The sequence below is a fragment of the Pomacea canaliculata genome, linkage group LG5 (assembly GCF_003073045.1).
Source record: "Pomacea canaliculata isolate SZHN2017 linkage group LG5, ASM307304v1, whole genome shotgun sequence".
Taxonomy (NCBI): domain Eukaryota; kingdom Metazoa; phylum Mollusca; class Gastropoda; order Architaenioglossa; family Ampullariidae; genus Pomacea; species Pomacea canaliculata.
Window position 1 is genome coordinate 1,271,658 of NC_037594.1, and position 18,355 is coordinate 1,290,012.

At 39.5% G+C, this 18,355-nt stretch overlaps 1 protein-coding gene across 1 annotated transcript in view; it reads right to left on the minus strand.

Annotated features, from left to right (window-relative positions):
* LOC112564202 (poly [ADP-ribose] polymerase 14-like) overlaps nucleotides 1–18,355 on the minus strand; it is a 38,615-nt gene that overhangs the window by 4,712 nt on the left and 15,548 nt on the right. Inside the window, exons 13-24 of the mRNA XM_025238853.1 lie at nucleotides 15,527–15,994; nucleotides 13,641–13,738; nucleotides 12,903–13,130; nucleotides 10,871–11,089; nucleotides 10,168–10,285; nucleotides 8,825–8,971; nucleotides 7,644–7,709; nucleotides 6,094–6,273; nucleotides 5,182–5,385; nucleotides 4,162–4,358; nucleotides 3,466–3,675; nucleotides 2,599–2,803 (exon numbers count right to left, since the gene is read on the minus strand). Coding sequence (XP_025094638.1) covers nucleotides 2,599–2,803; nucleotides 3,466–3,675; nucleotides 4,162–4,358; nucleotides 5,182–5,385; nucleotides 6,094–6,273; nucleotides 7,644–7,709; nucleotides 8,825–8,971; nucleotides 10,168–10,285; nucleotides 10,871–11,089; nucleotides 12,903–13,130; nucleotides 13,641–13,738; nucleotides 15,527–15,994 — 2,340 coding nt within the window. The remainder of the gene's footprint in view (nucleotides 1–2,598; nucleotides 2,804–3,465; nucleotides 3,676–4,161; nucleotides 4,359–5,181; nucleotides 5,386–6,093; nucleotides 6,274–7,643; nucleotides 7,710–8,824; nucleotides 8,972–10,167; nucleotides 10,286–10,870; nucleotides 11,090–12,902; nucleotides 13,131–13,640; nucleotides 13,739–15,526; nucleotides 15,995–18,355) is intronic.

Genomic DNA, 18,355 nt, shown 5'->3' on the forward strand with positions numbered 1-18,355 from the left:
TTTCTTGTTCCTGAGGATTAGACAAGATAGAGCCTACACAAGCTTGAATGAGGAGGTGAGAAAGTTCTCTATGAAGAGAGGCATACGACCCTGGAAGCCAAGGGCATGAAGGTCTAACAGAATACCTTGCTTCTATGTAGTGCTGTACGCCTTCTCCAAGTCGAAAAAGACCCCTAACACACGCTTTTGTTCACAAGCGCATCCCAATGAAAGTTTCAAAATGGACCCAATGGTCCACCGCGCTTTGATATTGTCTCAAGCCATATCGCCGGTTGGAGAGGAGACCCCAAGACTTGAGATGCCAGGTGAGCCGGGCATTTATCATGGGTTCTAGAGTTTTGCATAGACAACTAGCGAGGGCAATAGGAAGGTAAGAGTTTGGATCAGAAGGATCCTTTCCAGGTTCTGGAATGGACACCACAACTGCTTTCTGCATGAGGGAGGGGAACAGCCGGACACCCAAATAAAGTTAAAGATGTCTTGAAGGAGGAGAAGAGAGACCTGTGGAAGATGAGTCAGCAGCTGATAAGAAATGTTGTCTAGCCCAGGTGCAGAGTCCTTGCACTTCTGAAGGGCCTGCCACAGTTCCTTAACAGAAAAAAGTAGGTTATACTGCTCAAAGTTATCAGAAGAAAAGTCACAGCAAGAGCGGATTTCAGGCACTAAAATTCCAGAGAATAGTGGGAACAGGAAGAACTTTGAGCAACGGTGACTGCCAAGGAATTTGTGACATCTCATGCCATGTAAGAACATAATCTCCAACCTGCAGGTGGCCTATTGAACCTGCCTGAAACTTTTCCATTATCTTTCTCATTTCCCATACCACATGGGAGGTAGTGCAGGAAGACGAGGACACAAACCTCTGCCAAGGAATCTTTCTGTGCTGCTTAAAAATAAAGTGAGCCCGTGCCCAACTGCATTTAAAAGAGAACATTTTTTGAGTAGGATGGTGGAAAGCAAGGCGCTGAGCCTTCTTTTGCGTATGTTGTGCCATCCTACACTCCTCTGTGAACCACGGGACACATAGATGGTGTTTCTGTGTCCCTTTCTTTGCCGAAGCAACATCAGCTAGCATATATGCAAAAACTCAGAAAAAAACCAGCTATCAAGAGCACCCTCTCACTGGTACGCATTTCTAAGTTAAAACCTTAAGTTGGACAGAGGCGGGTGGTACCGAGGACCTGAAAAGCAGGCTAATCTGCTTTAGTCAAGTTCCACCTGCTGTTATAAAAATTATGGTCCTGCTCCAGAGTACTCAAAAATTTCTAAATTATAGGAAAGTGATCACTGCTGCACAAGTCTTTGTGATCCCAACAACTCTCCCCTAGGGTCATATGAAGCCTCGCCCTACAGGTGGTGATGCCCGTTGAAGTCCCCAATCAGAAGGATGGGAAAAGGAAGTTGGGTCAGAAAGCATTCAAGGACTTGTTGGGATATCCGAGCAGAGGGAGATAGACACAGCATATAGTGACTGTCTTGCTCAGAGTAACCTGGGCAGCAACAATTTGAAGAGGAGTAGAAAGTGTTATTGGGCTAAACAAAAGGTGCGAGTGATCGAAGAAGTGCAGCCCCACCTGAAAGAATGTCAGTCTTTAAGTCCTGATGTAAAACATGAAAGTCTTTAAAGAAAAAGGAGGTAGAAGGTAGGAGAAAAGTCTTCTGAAGAGCTATGATGTCAGGTGAGATGCTAGGCATCAAAGTTGATGATGATGATGATGATGATGATGATGTAGTTTTATAACGCGCTAGTATCCGCATCACAAAGATGCGCTCAATGCGCGGTGATCCCAGCAGCCACCAAACTGCAGGTCGAATGATAACTTCGAATAAGTTTAAACAAGTGAGTCTTAAGATTTTTCTTGAAAGATGCAAGACTAACAGACTCCTTGGTCGAGAGGGGAAGCGAGTTCCACAAAAGCGGGGCTACATTGGAGAAGGATCTAAAACCTGCAGTCTTCTTGTTAGTATTCCCTGACTGAACACTCGGTCGTTCAAGTCTGAAGTGTGCTGCTGAACGAAGGTTCCGCTAAGGTTGGTAACGGCGAATGAGTTCTTGTAGATAGACAGGCGCAAGGTTGGCTCAGTTCCTTCAACAGCAACATATTTTAACTGATTTCCTGAGGCAGAGTAATTGTTTTTGCACGCTATCATCGCCATTTGATTTTTCACACGATACCATCTCCAAGTTATTCGTTATTTATCATGTGCATTGTACACTCAGTCACTAATGACAACTATTTTGCTGTTTATGCTTAACATTGTTTTATACCAACTCATTTCCAATAGACATTAATGCTGTGTTTCTAAAGTAATAACAATTAAATGTTAAATTCATCATAATTACAGGGTATGCAAGACAGTTGATGCCAGATTACAAGCCATCAGACTGGTGATGGCACATAGTGGATGATTATGCATGTAAGAGAGAAACTGTGGTGAAAGAGGGCCAGTCAGGATGTAGCTTAAAGCAAAAAAAGAATAAAAAAAAAATTCTTAAAATATTCTAACATTCATTAAGTGATAATGGGATTCTCCTTTTGCCTCTTTGAGACTGTCATGTGCTTCTATTAACATTTTCAGTCATTAATGTTCACATACCTTTCATCTTGTCTTTCCTAATCACAGCAACTGAGTCATTTGGATCTTGTTTTGGATACTCTTTCATGGAATCAAAATCAATGATGTACTCTACGTCACTTGAATCTTTGATTGTTGCTATCTTCTTCTTTTGTTGGTATGCCATCTCTATTATCTGATTTTCATGCTCTTTGTATTCTTTCTGCTCAGTTCCTGTCGGTGTCACCTAAGAAGCACATGCACAATTTCTTTTTTTAAATGAATGTCTTCAATTTTTATCTCCTTCATAATTTTGAATGCAATTAAAAGTTATTAATATAGCAGGGTTGACGGGGGCTGATTGCCTGGTCTCACAATAACGAACACAGGTCAACACTGTCGTGGGTTCAGGTGCTTTTATTCTAACGCCGGTTGATGGTTCCGGCTAAGGCAAAGCGTATACCCAGCAAATGCTTGGTGGGGTGAAGCTACCACCTATACGCTGTCCCTTCCTACTTCAGTGTCCTTTCTCTCTCTCCCTCTCTTATCCCCCTAACCCTCCTCAACTTTTCTCAAAAATTCTTCTCACACCTCTCATCCTGTTACTAAGCAACCCCCTCCAGGTCTCCTCACGAGGTTGCCCCCCGGCCAGTCTCCCCCTACCACCCATATAGGCTGCCTCCCTCTCCGTGCTTGCATGTGTGCTATTACTACCATATTAATACACGTTAAAAATTTAATACACATAAATCCTGGACAGCCAAGGAGTTTTTGGTCATTACTAGCCGGGTAAGTAATAACCCCCAGAAATGCAAATTTCTTGTGATAGCATATTGTCTGAATTCTTTGTTTAAAAAAAACACAAAAATCCTCTTAATATCACTTTTAAAAGTTCTGCTCTGTCCTTACCTCCAGATAACACCACTGAACCATGTTGGCCAGCATGGATGCTTGTTGAGCCTGCTGTCTGTAGCGATCAGCCTCACGAATGAGCTTGTTGATTTCACTAGCTGCATCAAACACATCAGCATGCATCCCATCAATGACGATGCGTCCTGCAAAGGGTTGAATCTTCACTTCCACATTGTGTGACTGCCCTGCAGTCTTGATCTTTTGCAGCTGCAATGTACAACACCTCACATATTAGTAGAAATAAGAAGTGAAAGTACATGGCAAATGAAGATGAGAAAGAATGAGATCAAATTTTATGAGAATCCTGGTCATCCTGCTGTTGAACTTAAAGCTAACAATAAAATAAATTACAGATGATGTTTTGGACTGTATAAAACTGATCTTGAAGAGTAATAGGTGCAAAAAATCTTCAGTACTTACTGCCAACAGCATTTGGCAGTCCGTGAACAATGTGTACAACAGTAGGAGAAAAGTAGACTTCTTCAAAGTTGGAACTTTAATTGCAATTTTGTCTTGTCATTTATAAATTATTTGAAAATATTTTTTAATAGGTGAAGTTCTATTGTAAACCTTGGTGATTTCTTGCGTGTCAAGATCACATTTCCAGAGAACAAGATTTCCAGAATTTGTAGCCATTCATTGTTTAAATACGATTTATCTAACTGAGTAATTAATAGCAATGCATTACTTCACCTCATCTTCATTCATATTCGGTATTATTTCATCCACAATCTCCTTGCGTGTAAACTTATCCTTTACAAGATCACCAAAATGTCTGATAGCCTGTCGTATGCTTTCAGCAGATTCGCCATACACAAAGAGCTTTGCCTCCTCCACCACAGGGCTGTTGTAGGTCTGTGTGAGACTGGGGCCACCAAATCCAGCGAGAGCTGCAGAAAAAGTTCAATCATTTTGCTCACCATACCAATGTATAGGTTATAATAATCCTATGTTAAAACCTAACCAGACAGGTAATTTTGAAATCAAATTTCAGTTAGAAACACCTGTTGTTGTCTGAACACTTAACACTGATGAACTGGCTGTCTGCAAAAGTGGTACTGACACATCAAATGAATTTGTCGTGTACTTCTAAAGCTTTTTAAAAAAAGTAACATACTATATGCTCTAAAGGTGAAAATAGTGATCTTTGGAACATATTAAAGAACTTATTTTTCTCAGCAATACTGTAATATATTTCGCAAACTTTAAATCACATGTGGAATGGAATTTGTTGGTGATGTTAGAAAAAAGGGACAAAACGGTAACATTCCCAAGATAAACTTGGCAAATATTGTAGGTATTATTCACAGTTTGTTGTTTCCCACCCATAAAATACTCAAGGTTTTCAGATGCCCAGTCAAAACAGTTGAGAGGTTTCAGACTCTCCGTTATACAACTGGGGCTTCAATATGGACATTTTATATAAATACTACAAAGCTTCATCAGCATCAACAACAAATAACTAAATGTCATCTTAAAACAAAAGGATAAAAATCTAAATACTAAGAACTCTATATTTCAACACACATAAAAGTGGCAAAGTACACATGCTTTATACTCAAGTAACCATGATATAAAGTTTTACAGTTACATATTCCCACCCCTCAAAAGGACATCAAGCTTGCCACATATGACAGTAACAATTCAAAACGTTTCAAGGAAGACCCTCAACAAAACCACACTACATGTAACAAAGTAGATGTAAACATATACCTTTGAAAAATCCAAGAACCCCTTCTTTGGACTTGCTCAGTTTTTCACCAACATCCTGTATAACCTGAATAGTTTGAGGTATCATTGATTTCTCAAACATTACTATTCGTACTTCATTCAAATTTTGTGGTTTCCTACTGCAAAAGTCACAGAGTGCTTTCATCAGATCGCGAGCTGATTTTGATGGTGTTAAACCACCTGCACCTGAAGAAACAACAAAGAATGATTTGCTGACAAAAAATACAATTAAATTTCTGATGAAAGAAAAAATACAAATTGGAGATAAAATTCATTCAAAGATTAAATCTTGCTAAAATCTGCATAAAAGTGACATCAAATATTCATGTGATTTTTGAACATATGAGTATTTGAAAAAATAGATTAAGAAGGCATAAAAGTGGCACATTGTAAACATATGCATAACAGTTACTTTGAAGAGGACAAGCAAACTGACAAAAGCATAAAATGAGTTAATAATACAGATTTGAAACATGCCTACACCTCAGAGTGGAAGCTTCAAGTGAAGAATAAAAGAGATTTGATAAAAAAAATTCTGACAGCATGTCAGCAAGCTGTATCAAGAAAGGCAAAGGGAGAAATGAATGTGTTAAGTCTTTTATGAAATATGTTCATTGAAATTGTTAGGAGAAATAACCTGAAATATTACAAAGGAATGAATGAATGAATTTGAATTTCTGTGACCTAACAGTTTGTCAAGTGACAATTAAATAACATGAATATTTGTTTTCATAAAACAAAAACAAAAAAAAAAAACTTAATTCTTAAAGAGTTGTACATCAACTTGAACTTATCCAAAAGTAAATAGATAGGTAAAATAATGACAGCTCAAGAGGTAAACTGAAAGTGAAAGTTCACCAAAGATAATAAGCAGTGCAGCAAACGTCAACTGACCTGTTCCTAGAGCAGGCGTGGAAATTGAGGTCATACCAAGACCGTCTGCAGTTTTCAGCAAGTTCTGTATGCCAGTTTTCCAGTCATTTGAAAATCTATTAGCATCGATATGCAGGACAGCTTTGAAAGGCTGACGTCTAACTTTTGTGTACACTATTCCAGTCCTCTTCATTTCTGCAACTTTAAGAATAAAGAACAAACATTATGTGAAGTTGCATACAATTAGCACATGATCAAACACACCCCAGAACAACCTTAGCAGGCAGGCCAAATAGTGTATTCTGTATCAAAACTGTAGTTAAATAACATCAAAGAAATAACACCATAAGCATACATTAAAAAAAGATCAGAAAAATGTAACTATGCCAAAATAGCATTAAAAAGTCAAAGACAGATGCACTTTTTTGAAATCGTACTTTCACTATACTAATCAATCACAGTGTGTTTAACATCTCTCATAAGGTATTTAACATTGCTCAATTTAAACATAAAATCCTAATAATAAAAAGAACTGAAACAGAACATTTTCCAGTGAGCTCAATGTACTTAACAGCACAACAAATACAGTCGCACAGTTTGCAAGTTACATAAACACAAAATAGGTGGGGGGTGAGAAGAATGGAAAAACGGAGACACCTACAAACTAATGGAAGCATTACAAAAACTCTGAAGGTCATACAAAACAATGAGGGAGGGGGAGCATGATTTAGGCAAATGCACAAAGATATTTGTGTTTTACACCGTGCCAGCATCAGGGTATCAGCATTAGAGAAAAGGTAATATTACGTAAAAGTGGTTGAGATACAAAAACCCAAGGTAATACCCTTAACAACAACAAAAGCCAACACAAGGAACAGAATTATAAAAAGGTAGGTAATATGTAAAAGAGTAGTGCTGTGGCCTAAAAGGTCACCAACAAACCAGAACCTGAGACCAGAATCTAAAAGGATATAAAAATGTTAAATTTTATAGTAAAGCCCTATCCTCTTTAAAAATGGAAAAATAGCTGCCAATGGGATTATTCTAAACAGGTAAAACAAAGAATCTGCCACAAAAAGATTCTATCGACACTATTCTTCCACAGCTGTGCATTAATTAAAACCTCTAATGTTTTAGATTGGTCCATCGTGCTTGTTTAGCTTTTATGCAAAATAAGTTCACAAAACAGTTTTCAAGGTATAGTGACTTTGCTTAGCCATTAACAACTGTCTCTTAAATGAAAGTCTCTAGGGTGGGATTATATAGTGTGTGAAGTAACCACGACAAGCACAAAAAGAGTTTGTATCAGTAATTATGATTGGTAAGCTGGTAAGCTGGGACAGATAGGTGACACTTTTATTTTTATGAGTGCATGGTGCTTGAGACAGCCCTTTCTGTAAGAGATTTTAGCAACTACATCAAAAAAAAAAAAAAAAAAAAAAAAGAAGAAGAAGAAACTAGAGGGGAAAAAATTCTAGACATTCTGTGTAGTTCTTTTAAGAACTTAATACCTAATACCCCATTGAGCACTTCTTGTAAATGGGTATTCAAATAAAAGAGAAAACCCTTACCTTCCTTCCTACATGCAGCTTCTAACTCAGGTCCACACTTTTGCCTCAGTGCACTGGAAACAGCTCCTGAGTGCAGAAATAAGTCTTAGTGAAAAAGTCATCTGTCTCCACATTTTGACATCAAACATGTTTGTAAAAACAGAATAAGAAAACTGAAGACTGCGAAAAATCTGCTATAGCTGATATTTTTCATTGCTAATTAACATGGCTTTACTGTGTTTTAATTAGTAGTTCAAACTACTGTGGTAATTTTTGATTAGCAGTCCCCACATATTACAGTTGTATTTTGTAACATGGCACCTTTGTGAACATTTCCTGGAAACATTCCAGCTAACCAATAAAGGTAAACAGGTATAAATAAAATAAATCTACACATTGAAAAAGAAAATTTGTATCCTATGATTTTGTTTTTAAAGTTCTATTTTATAACATGGGTGATGGGGGATTAGTAGATGACCAGTCTCCCACTCCTCATCACAAGTTTAATCTGTTTCATCATGTATCAGTTCTAGCAATATCGAAACATGTACACTACACCAAGGGAAGTTCCCACTTCTATGCGCTCTCTGATTGTCACCTGTTGCCTCCTGACCCTCACCCCTTATTCCCTGAATCTTCTTGAAAGCTCCAGTGTGTACATGTGTTTCTTCCTGTGTGTGTAGGAACGCACATATGTATGAGCCTCATCCAATCGCATGCTACTATATAAACAATTAGACTGGCTACAGAACTTTTTTATCTCTTAGTGAACTAGAGTAGGGAGTAAGATTGCATAAAATAAGAGAAACTCTTGCCTGTTCTCGAAAGGCAATTGATAAACGTTGTGTTGTTTACTTTTTTATTAACAACATTACTACTGAAGTACTGTTCATGCAGGTAACATGTTGAGAGATGTGATCATCTACCAAATTTTAGGAGTCTTACACTTCACATCTTACATTTAACTATCTTAGCCCCTCCCCCACCCCTTGCCAAGTCTGGAGTATTTAAGTGCAGCGCCATGTCAAGAATCATACAGAATAACATGCATTGTAATATCACAAAATCATAGAGGGACAGACTCTTCCACATGGCCACCCACTCATTTCCCACCATCACACACACACACACAGAGAAGCCAGTGCCAGTCTAATAATGTACTTAGCAGGCTCAGTCAAAAATGTAGTGAAATACCCTCTTACCTCTGCTGAGATCTAGTGAATCATTAGTGCTGTTGATAATGGCATCTACGTTTTCTTCAGTTATGTCGCCTTGCTTGACTATGAGACGCAGGTCTCCTAAGTCAAACTCTGCATTTACATTTGGTAGATGAGAGGCTGAGGAGGCAGCTGAGTAATGAATAAATGAACAAAATAAACAGGAGCAGATTTAAGAAATAATCATCAACATTTAAATTTACAGTTGTTAATTTATTAATTTTATTGTAATGGTCAACTTTATTTTGGATGTTTTTGCTATTCTTCTGTCAAATGAACTTTTTTTAAAATGGTTTTGGCGATATTAATTTTAGTCTTGTGAAAAAAGTTACTAAATAAGTTCAACATGCTAAACAATCGTATAGGCTATCATAATTACAAATGCATTTCGTTTTTATTTCTTCTTTTACTGTACCAGATGACATGATCATAGGAGAATAAAGATGAAGCAGAAAGCACCAATCTACCTTCAGTAGTCATAGGGTGACCTGCTGTGCCGCACACATCAATCCCAACAGTGCCAGAGCAACAGTGTGCACTGAAAGGTCTCTTAAGAACCGTCCAAAATTACAATTCGAATGCCAGCAAACGCGAAGCCCTGCAGCAAAAGATCGGCCTATGCCTCTTATAACCATTTTAATTCTTGGTGACATGTTTGAGATGAGACCTTTACTTGGTCGTCCCTGAGAGGTAGAAAGAGTTGCACTCTGTTCTTCCGAATAGACCAAAACTGTCTCAGGTAAATGTGGAGAGCTCTAACTGGGTCCTGCAGGCAAGCTGGATCGTCATTCCCTATGACTGGCAAGGCCCTAATTACTAAATACTGCTGAGGAACCAAAGGTAAATGATTCTTTGCCAAGAAGGCTGGGTTAGTCAGCAAAGAAACGGATGTAGACAATTTGAATCAGCTGACAGTGTATGAAGCTCTAGAGACCCTTACTGCAGCTGCTATAGCCACCAGGAAGGCAGTCTTTTCTGTGACTCTTTGAAACAGAGCCAGAGGCTCACAAGTCTTTCAGTAAGACAAATTTGGTAGACGATAAAAGCATAGAACAAAACTGTAGCTTGGTACAAATATATCGGTTTTTCAGCAAAGAGCAAAGGCTAGTAAACCCCACGATAATCATCGAAAACGCTGGTGTATTGACCTTGCTTTTGCCCTTTTAGCGGATAGAGGGCAGTTGCTCACCTCACCGGTGGAGTGCTCTGCATGCCTGGCGTGTGCGTACTCACGGTCAGAGTGATAATGTTTTGATGGTTAAAGAGCTGTCACGTCATCTGCTACAGTCAAAGAAGAAACTAATGCTGCATACAGATAATATAATTACATTGCTGTGAAAAAGGTGTGTCAGAAAATTTACGATTCTCTCTACGCCCAGTGGGTCCCTTGGGAGAACTTTGTTGTCGACCACCTGCTTGAAATGTGCCAACCCTGGATGCGAAAGCCTGAAAAAGATTAAGAACAGTCTTAAGCCCTAAAATGGACTGAGTTTTTATTCCTTAACACTTCCACCAATTATAAACCAAGAGAAAACTATGCTGGAACATGCCCTAATAGTAGTTTTGCTGATCACAAATCAAACATGTTTAAGCTAATCAAAGATTTTGGCTATTCATTTTTTATGACAACAGGTAACTCACAGAAAAGATTTGATACCGAAACTAAATCTCTGCATAACAGATCTTTTTGAAACAGTCTGTATCCACAAACTAAATGCTAGTCAATTTCTGATATAAATAAATCAAGTACTGTACATTTAAAATGTACATATTATTTATCAAATCTTTGCAATCATCTCTAATATTATATATGAAGGTTGGATATGATTTCAAAATCTTCAAAATTTTCAATATGCATAAATATTTAGTCTCAAAAACTATCTCATCAAAGTATAGCTATGCACATCCTCTCTGCAACAGTTACCTCAGGAAATAAATGAAACATTTCACTTTTCCTTAAGTCATAAGAATTATCTGAATTTTTCAAGTGCCCAAGGATTCATGGCAGTATTTGTGTCCTTTAACACCTACCTTTACAGTATCTGGGCTGTTGTAGACAATAATTTTGACTTCCCTTACAGAGAAACCATGGGTCTCCTTCTCAAACTGTTCTATAGCTCCAATCATGGTGTCAGCAACTACATCCAGAGGGTACCCAAGGTTTCCAGAACCCAAGGGTGGAAAAGCAATAGATGTGTAATTATGCTTGGTGACCTCCTTCAGACACTTTATTACCATCTGACCCAGGATCTGTTGCAGACACACAAACACGCACACACTGTATTTTGAAGCTGTATGCAAGACAGCCATAAAGCACAGTCTTCCTCAGAAAATAATTTTTTAGGGAAATTTTATACAAGATAGAGAAAAAATATTTTCCAAAATGAATGCTTGCGGGTGTGTTTTCTTCTGTACACCAGGTAGTTCTCAAGCATCAGTAATTAGCAAGAATTTACAAGAGGTGACAATACTTCAAAAGTCTTTGAGCTTATGATTCCTGGAGTTGTTCATATGCTATGACTTACTAAAAAATAAAAAAAAAAAACAGATTCATGATTCATGATACAGTAAAAACTGCTCCCTGCCGTCAGATAATAGTAAATGATAGCTTGTCTTCTGTGATTTTCCCACCTATGTTCAAAATAGCATTAGTGACACTGCTGTTAAAAAAGCCTACTCTCAACATAAAAATATTAAACAATTATCACCCAGTCTCAAATTTGCCATTTTCTTCCAAAATTCTTGAGAAAGTCGTTCTCAAACAACTTTTATCCTATCTTAACTCTGAAAATTTGAATTCTCCATAACAGTCTGCTTATTGCCCTTTTCATAGCACAGAGACTGCCCTGCTTAAGATGACAAACATTTTGTCTGGTGTGGACAGAGGTGACATCTCATTTCTCATCATGTTAAGTAGACCTGCCTGCTGCCTTTGATACTATAAACCACACTACTCTCACTCACAGACTCATTACTCTCTATGGCATCTCAGGCTCCCCACTCAACTGGTTTCAGTCATATTTCTCAGATAAGACTGTCAGTTATAGTGGATGGCTGTGTGTCTTCACTAGTCTCTATTCGCTCAGAAGTCCCCAAAGGTTCTGTACTTGGTCCCATCCTCTTTATCATGTACATGAAGCCACTTACTACTCTCATTCAATCTCACTATATATCTCATCAGTCCTTTGCTGATGACAGCCGTATACCAGCTGTTCTCCTTCTCAGGCACACAGTGTTATCCAGAGCATCCAAGATTATATTTCTGATATCAGACTATGGATGACCCATAACAAAATAAAACTAAATGATGGAAAATCAGAAGCTTTTATTTTTTTCAGAGGACAGCCAGAATTCACCCTTCACTGCCTGTTTCTGTTCGGGTAGGCGATGCTGAGGAAGATTTTTATCAAAAAAATTTTAAAAACTTATTAGGTGCCTGCTATTTTTAAATTTTGACATTACAGGTGGTAGAGGGTGACTGAGGACAGCTGAAGCCTAGCTGGTTGGCAGGGCCAGTCAGTTTCTGTTGTCCAGAGGGGATGGAGGAGGCCATGGGGTGAAGGAAGGGGCCACACCCTACCTCCCAGTAGGTAGACCCCAGGAGCACATTCAGCATTTCCTCCAATATGGCCAGACACCCTTCACACATTAACCCTTCTGATGAGTATAAAAGGGAAGCTAGATGTCAAAAACAAGTCACATATGCTTGTGGAGTGCAAGACACATCACAGAACTACCAACAAACTGCAGTCTAGACCAGCAGCCCGGCCGCGTTTCTTTTGTCTACAGTTTGCCCTGCTAGGTGGTGGAAGCAGCAGCTGCTGCAGGCAGCCAGCGAGTGGTCGCTATACTAAAGATACAACCAATCTATGGCTATTATGTGTTAAGCGTCATTTTATAAAGTGTACTCAAATGTGCGCTGTGTGGTAGATGACCCATTTACACAGGCACAGTTTGGTAGTTTGTATAAAGTAGGAGTTGAGATCTTTACACGATATCAAATCTATTTTTAGAATGCTCAAATATTTGTTTCACCACTGTGAAAACTGCACAGAACACCAACCTGTTCAGCGTTGGAGTTGTTGTAGTTACACAATGCCAGATGCAGCACCCCTTTACAGTTCAGATTGTGGCTTGTGGTAAAGGCTATCTCTGTAGTTTCAATACCTTTTGGGTATTTTTGTTTACATTCATCCTGCAAACCATGGCCTGCAGCCCTCAAGATGGAGCTTGACACAGCACCATTTTTCAAGTCAAGGCCATTAGATGTTGAATTCACAATGACATCAGTCTGAAAAAGTTTATACAACTATACATTACTGACAACTAACAAGTGTGTAACAATTACAAAGAAATTTGATATTTGAGAATTAGGATGTCAAAAAGAACATTTATATATGGATTACATAAGAGTAATTTATGTAACATGCTACATGAGACCAATTTATTAAAGGTCCAGTCTCCAATTCATTACCAGCAGAAGTATTATCAAATGATGACTTTTGATCAGAATATATATGTGTGCATATGAGCATATGCATGCATGTTAGCAAACATAGAGGGCATATGAGTGACACTTCCACTGTGACATTCTCTACTTTTACAATGCCATAATGTTGCGATCCACTATATTCTTTTTGTGTTAAAAAATTTTCTAATTCTCTTCTAAATTTGAAAATTTCTTTTAGAAATTTAGATAAGTATTGCTCTCATTCATTCATACACACACATTCATGCATGCACATGTACTTCATATCCACTAATACTTCTCTACATGCACTCAAGCTGCTAATGCACATACATTCTGCTGGGCTATTTCTCCTTCGACAACAGATATCCTTATGACTCTCTGGCCAGCTGACTGTAATCCTGCATTCTGCACCGGCCTAGGCTGGTGAGCTACAGTAAAAAATACCCCCAAAGACCAGAAGATCAAACCAAACTCTTAATATTTTAACTCTTCAGCATCATTGTGACATTTCACAGACAATTATTTTAGGAGTATTAATGAAAAAAACAAGCAACATCTCTTCAGTTTTTCTTAGTCTTAATTTTATATCCTTAACAGCAGCATATATGCTCTCAATTAAATGCCAGTTCATTTGAAGTGCCTAGTTTTGGGTTTACGAAGCTCACAAAGTAGACATGGAAAGAATCTTCCAAAAATACAAGATGAAAACACCATGTGGAGGATGATAATACTATTGGGGTTTATTTCCTAATGATACAAATATAGAATACTAACAATTTTCATGAAACAAAAAATTATTTGCCTTCTTAATAATAATGATAATATTTTTCTTAAATGATTGTCCAATCCATATTACTTTTCATGTTGAAAATGTTATTTTGTTACGGACCAGTCTGTGCCTCTGTGTTTTCCTGATTATTTTAACTCCCTCATGACGTATGGACTGCAAATGTAGACAGAATGTACGGGAGAATGAATGAGACGTCAGAGGGGAAAGGGTTAACCGAGATATGAAATATTTGGTGAACCTGATTTGGCAGGAACGAGTAGAAAATTTACTCAGGCCTGGGATACTGAAGGAAGAAGACGTGCGTGAGTCACGACATGTAAATGCCCCGAGTTGAGATTACACATAGTAGAGCAGGGGAGTGGCCATCGACGCTGGATGCAACGCGGTACTGACCCCTTGTGGATTAACCTCGCCTAGACGAGGTGTGACATCATTTTCTCTTATTGCTTATGGAATTGTAATAGAACTCACACGTGTTTCAAAGTTGGCAAAACTAACATATGAGAGAAAGATGTGTGGATTGGAGAATATGGTTTAGAATAGTAGTATAGTGTAAACTCGAGTTGAAGAAACGCCTCCCACGACCATTCCTTGATCGCCTTTGGTCCAACACCCAGCAGCACTTGGGCTAACTGTACGAGATCGACCAACGTCCTATTGAGGATTTGTGACTAGGCCAGTGGAGCACCGTTGACCCCGTGACGTCACCTGTGACCCCGGAAACCACCTCACCATCGCGGCCAGTGTGTAAGACTTGCTAGTGTAATCAGTCGCCGAGTTACGTGGAGTGACAAAGAGTTCTCGGGGACAGATCAACCGTTTCTATGAGAAGTATATTTATGTTATGTGGATTCTAGTTGGCTGGAGATGTGGAGGGCGACACCCTAAGGTAGTGGGACGATGAACGTTGAGTAACGTACAGAATGATTGCTAGAGTGGTTATAAAACAGATAATTGAACTGGAACATTTGAACAGGAACTGCCAAACAGTAGGAGAGAGTGCGAGGAGTGTATAATCTTCATGCTTTGATTGTAAGATGTGACTATACTGAGACTGATCGTTGAGGGGGGGGGGGTGTCCCGGATGTAAACATTGCATGTATCGTTTAGAATTTCGTCGCCTTTAGAACGCTGTGTTGAGGTGAACTGTTATGAATAAGTATTTGTGTTGTAGTCTTTAAAGTCCTGAGCCACTCGATAACGAAAGGAACATGTTTTGGGCAGCCTCAGGCAATTGTTTCATTGTGTGTTGAAAGAAGCTGCGAGTGTGTGGGTTGCACTACCCGTGCCGTAACATTTCAAGAAATTTTAAAGTTCATCTCAACTTCCAGCAGGTAGGAAACAATACAAAACAGGTAATTTTACATAGATATAATCATAAAATTACTTTAAAAGTATATTAATAAAAGCATGTAAAATATTTCACCGTTTCTAGACTTTGGAAAAGGCGTTGGCTTTTGCTTGATTGTAGCAGATGACGGAAAATGCTTCTTTATGGCTCTCACAAAGTGGTCAACAATGTCTGCAGTAAAGCCGCACAGGTACACTTGCTGCAAATTATTGTTTCGCATGTGTCCATTCAAGTAGGTCCTGACACCCTCTGTGATGACACGTGTAGCTTCATCTGCTGGATAACCAAAAATTCCTGCACTCAGAGCAGGGATTGCAATGGAGCTGAAGCCAGTAGCGTTTGCACCCTCCAAGCATTTGACCACCAGATCGTGGAGACATTCCTCCTCTCCACTTTTGCCACCTCTGTACATGGGCCCCACAGCGTGTATAATCGCTTTACATGACAGCGTTCCTGGTCCAGACCTGAAGGTATCTCCCTCTCGGAGGTCTGTTCCACGTGCTCTCATATAACGATTGCATTCATCTTGTATATCCTTGCCACCTGGAAAGATACAGAGGCTTTTAATGTATGTTTTCACTTCACAAACAGCATGGAATTATGAAATGCTGCCTTCATTTATGTAGCTTACATGCTTATTAATATGTTGATCTGTATAGCGTCTTTCCCCACCACCAAAGGCGCTCAAAGCGCTAGGCATGACTGTCCACAGTTCACGGTGATGGACAAAGCTACAGTAATGTGGGAGAATAGTGTCATGTTGTAACTACTTGGTTAATACAACTTCTTTCTGTATATAAGAGAACTCGTGATCTAAGTTTTCTACATCTGTTTAACAGCCACCTGCAGCCCTGTTGCTAGATGGACCATCGTTGTATCTTTGTGACTTTTGTCTATTCCTGTATATAGCTGATAGACACAGGCCACGCCGTCAAACTGCATGATGACCACTTCTATGAACTGTTCACCTCAGTCATCAGAAAACATCAAAGATATATATGAAAATATTAAAAGATGATGCAAAAAATAGCAACAGAAAATAATGTGTTGGTAAATGTGCTGGTGACGACAGTCCGGAAATCACCCAGGAGACAAACATTGAACCACGGTACACGGACTTTTCGCCGCCGGACGTTTCGCTGCCGGACGTTTCGGAGTCGGACGTTTTGCCGACCGGACGTTTAGCCAACGTATGTTTCGTCGACGGAGGTTTCGGCGCGGGGCACTTAGCCGACGGACGTTTTGTCGACGAACATTTCGGCACTTCATTTCGGCATTTCACGCGAGACCTTTAGCCGAAGTCAAGTGTGTGACGCCCCTTAGCTCACTCATTTCTCTCGCCATTGTATCAATGTATCAGTGGACTCTCTCTCTCACTATCCCTCCTCATGTGAACCGTTAGCTCACACATTTCTCTCGCCATTGTATCAATGTTTTTTCTCAAAGCTGTTGCGCATAATCTGTGACAATCAAAGTGAACTGTCTGTGAAGTCTGTGTGTAAAATTTGTTTGAAATAAAGAATTATTGTGTAATCTAGTAGATACTTTCATTCTTTGAGAAGTAAGTAAGCTCTCTCTCTCTGTGACAGAATGCGTCGAAAAGTATGTTGGCTAAACATCCGGTCGGCAAAACGTCCGACTGCGAAACGTCCGGCGGCAAAACGTCCATCGGCTGAACGTCCGCACACGTGACCCACAGGATCTGCAAGCCCTACACGCAAAGCTCAAACAGGCTATTCGCAGCAGAGTTGATGCAGAGTAGGTGGTGAACAGATACTTAAGGCTATTACCACACTGTTCTGGAAGATCTGAGCAACCAAGCAGTGGCCACAAGAATGGGTGCAGTCACTGGTTGTACCATTGCCTAAGAAGGGTAACACGAGGCAGTGTCAGAGCTGTCACACAATCACCCAAGTAAAGTTATGCTGCCTAAATGGTGGCAGAGGAGACGCTCACTGAGGAAAAGCCCAGATTTTGGGGATGGCAGTAGCACTATTGAGCAGATCTTCAATAGATGAAAAATCAAAAAGCACCTTCAGCATGGTAAAAATCAGTACCATACCGTGATAGACATTTGACAGAGTAAGGCAAGAGTGGGTAGCGAATGTCCTGTGCTTGTTCAATCTGGAGGAAGGTCTGGTTCGTACCATCAAGGCACTGTATGATGGATTCAGGAACTTGGTATTCTGCAATAACCAAGTGAGCAAGCTTTTTCCTCCCAAAGGTGAGTGTACGCCATCTGCTTGGAGAAAATAATTTGCGATACACTCCAGGACAAAGGACCACCAAATCCCAGTTGATCGAGTGAAGGTCACTTAGTAACCTACGCTTTGCTGATGGCATAGGTCTCATGGTGGGCAGCAACAGTGAGTTACAGACCCTCATGGATCATTGAGAAAAGGTCATGGTAAACACCATTAAATCTAGCATGGCAGAGAACTGAAAGAATGGAGTACAGCTGGAGGTGGAGTCCTTTAAGTACCTGGATGCGACCATTTCTAAAGACAATAGCTGTGCGGAGGACATTCATCTCAGAATCATAGTGGAACAGTGGCAATGAACAGACTTAACAAAATTTGGGACAGTTGAAGTGCCAGCTTCTTCCCAAATTCACCTCTGCTGCACTTCATCAGAGTTCCCATATGAATGGTGCATAAAAAATGCCTGCCACCAGTTTTGGGATGAGCTGAATGGAAATGTGCTTGCATCCCCTAACTCTAAAACTAACATCTAACTTCTTGTCACTTCACTTTAGAACTTCCTGTTTTAAATCCTATAATCTCTAAAATCCTAAAACACAAGCAAGATGTTTATCATTCTTTCTTTAAATCAGGATTTCCTTAGCAGGACAGAGCTGCTGACCAATAAGACTTAACCTGTCTTTACTAATCCATCCTACCTTCG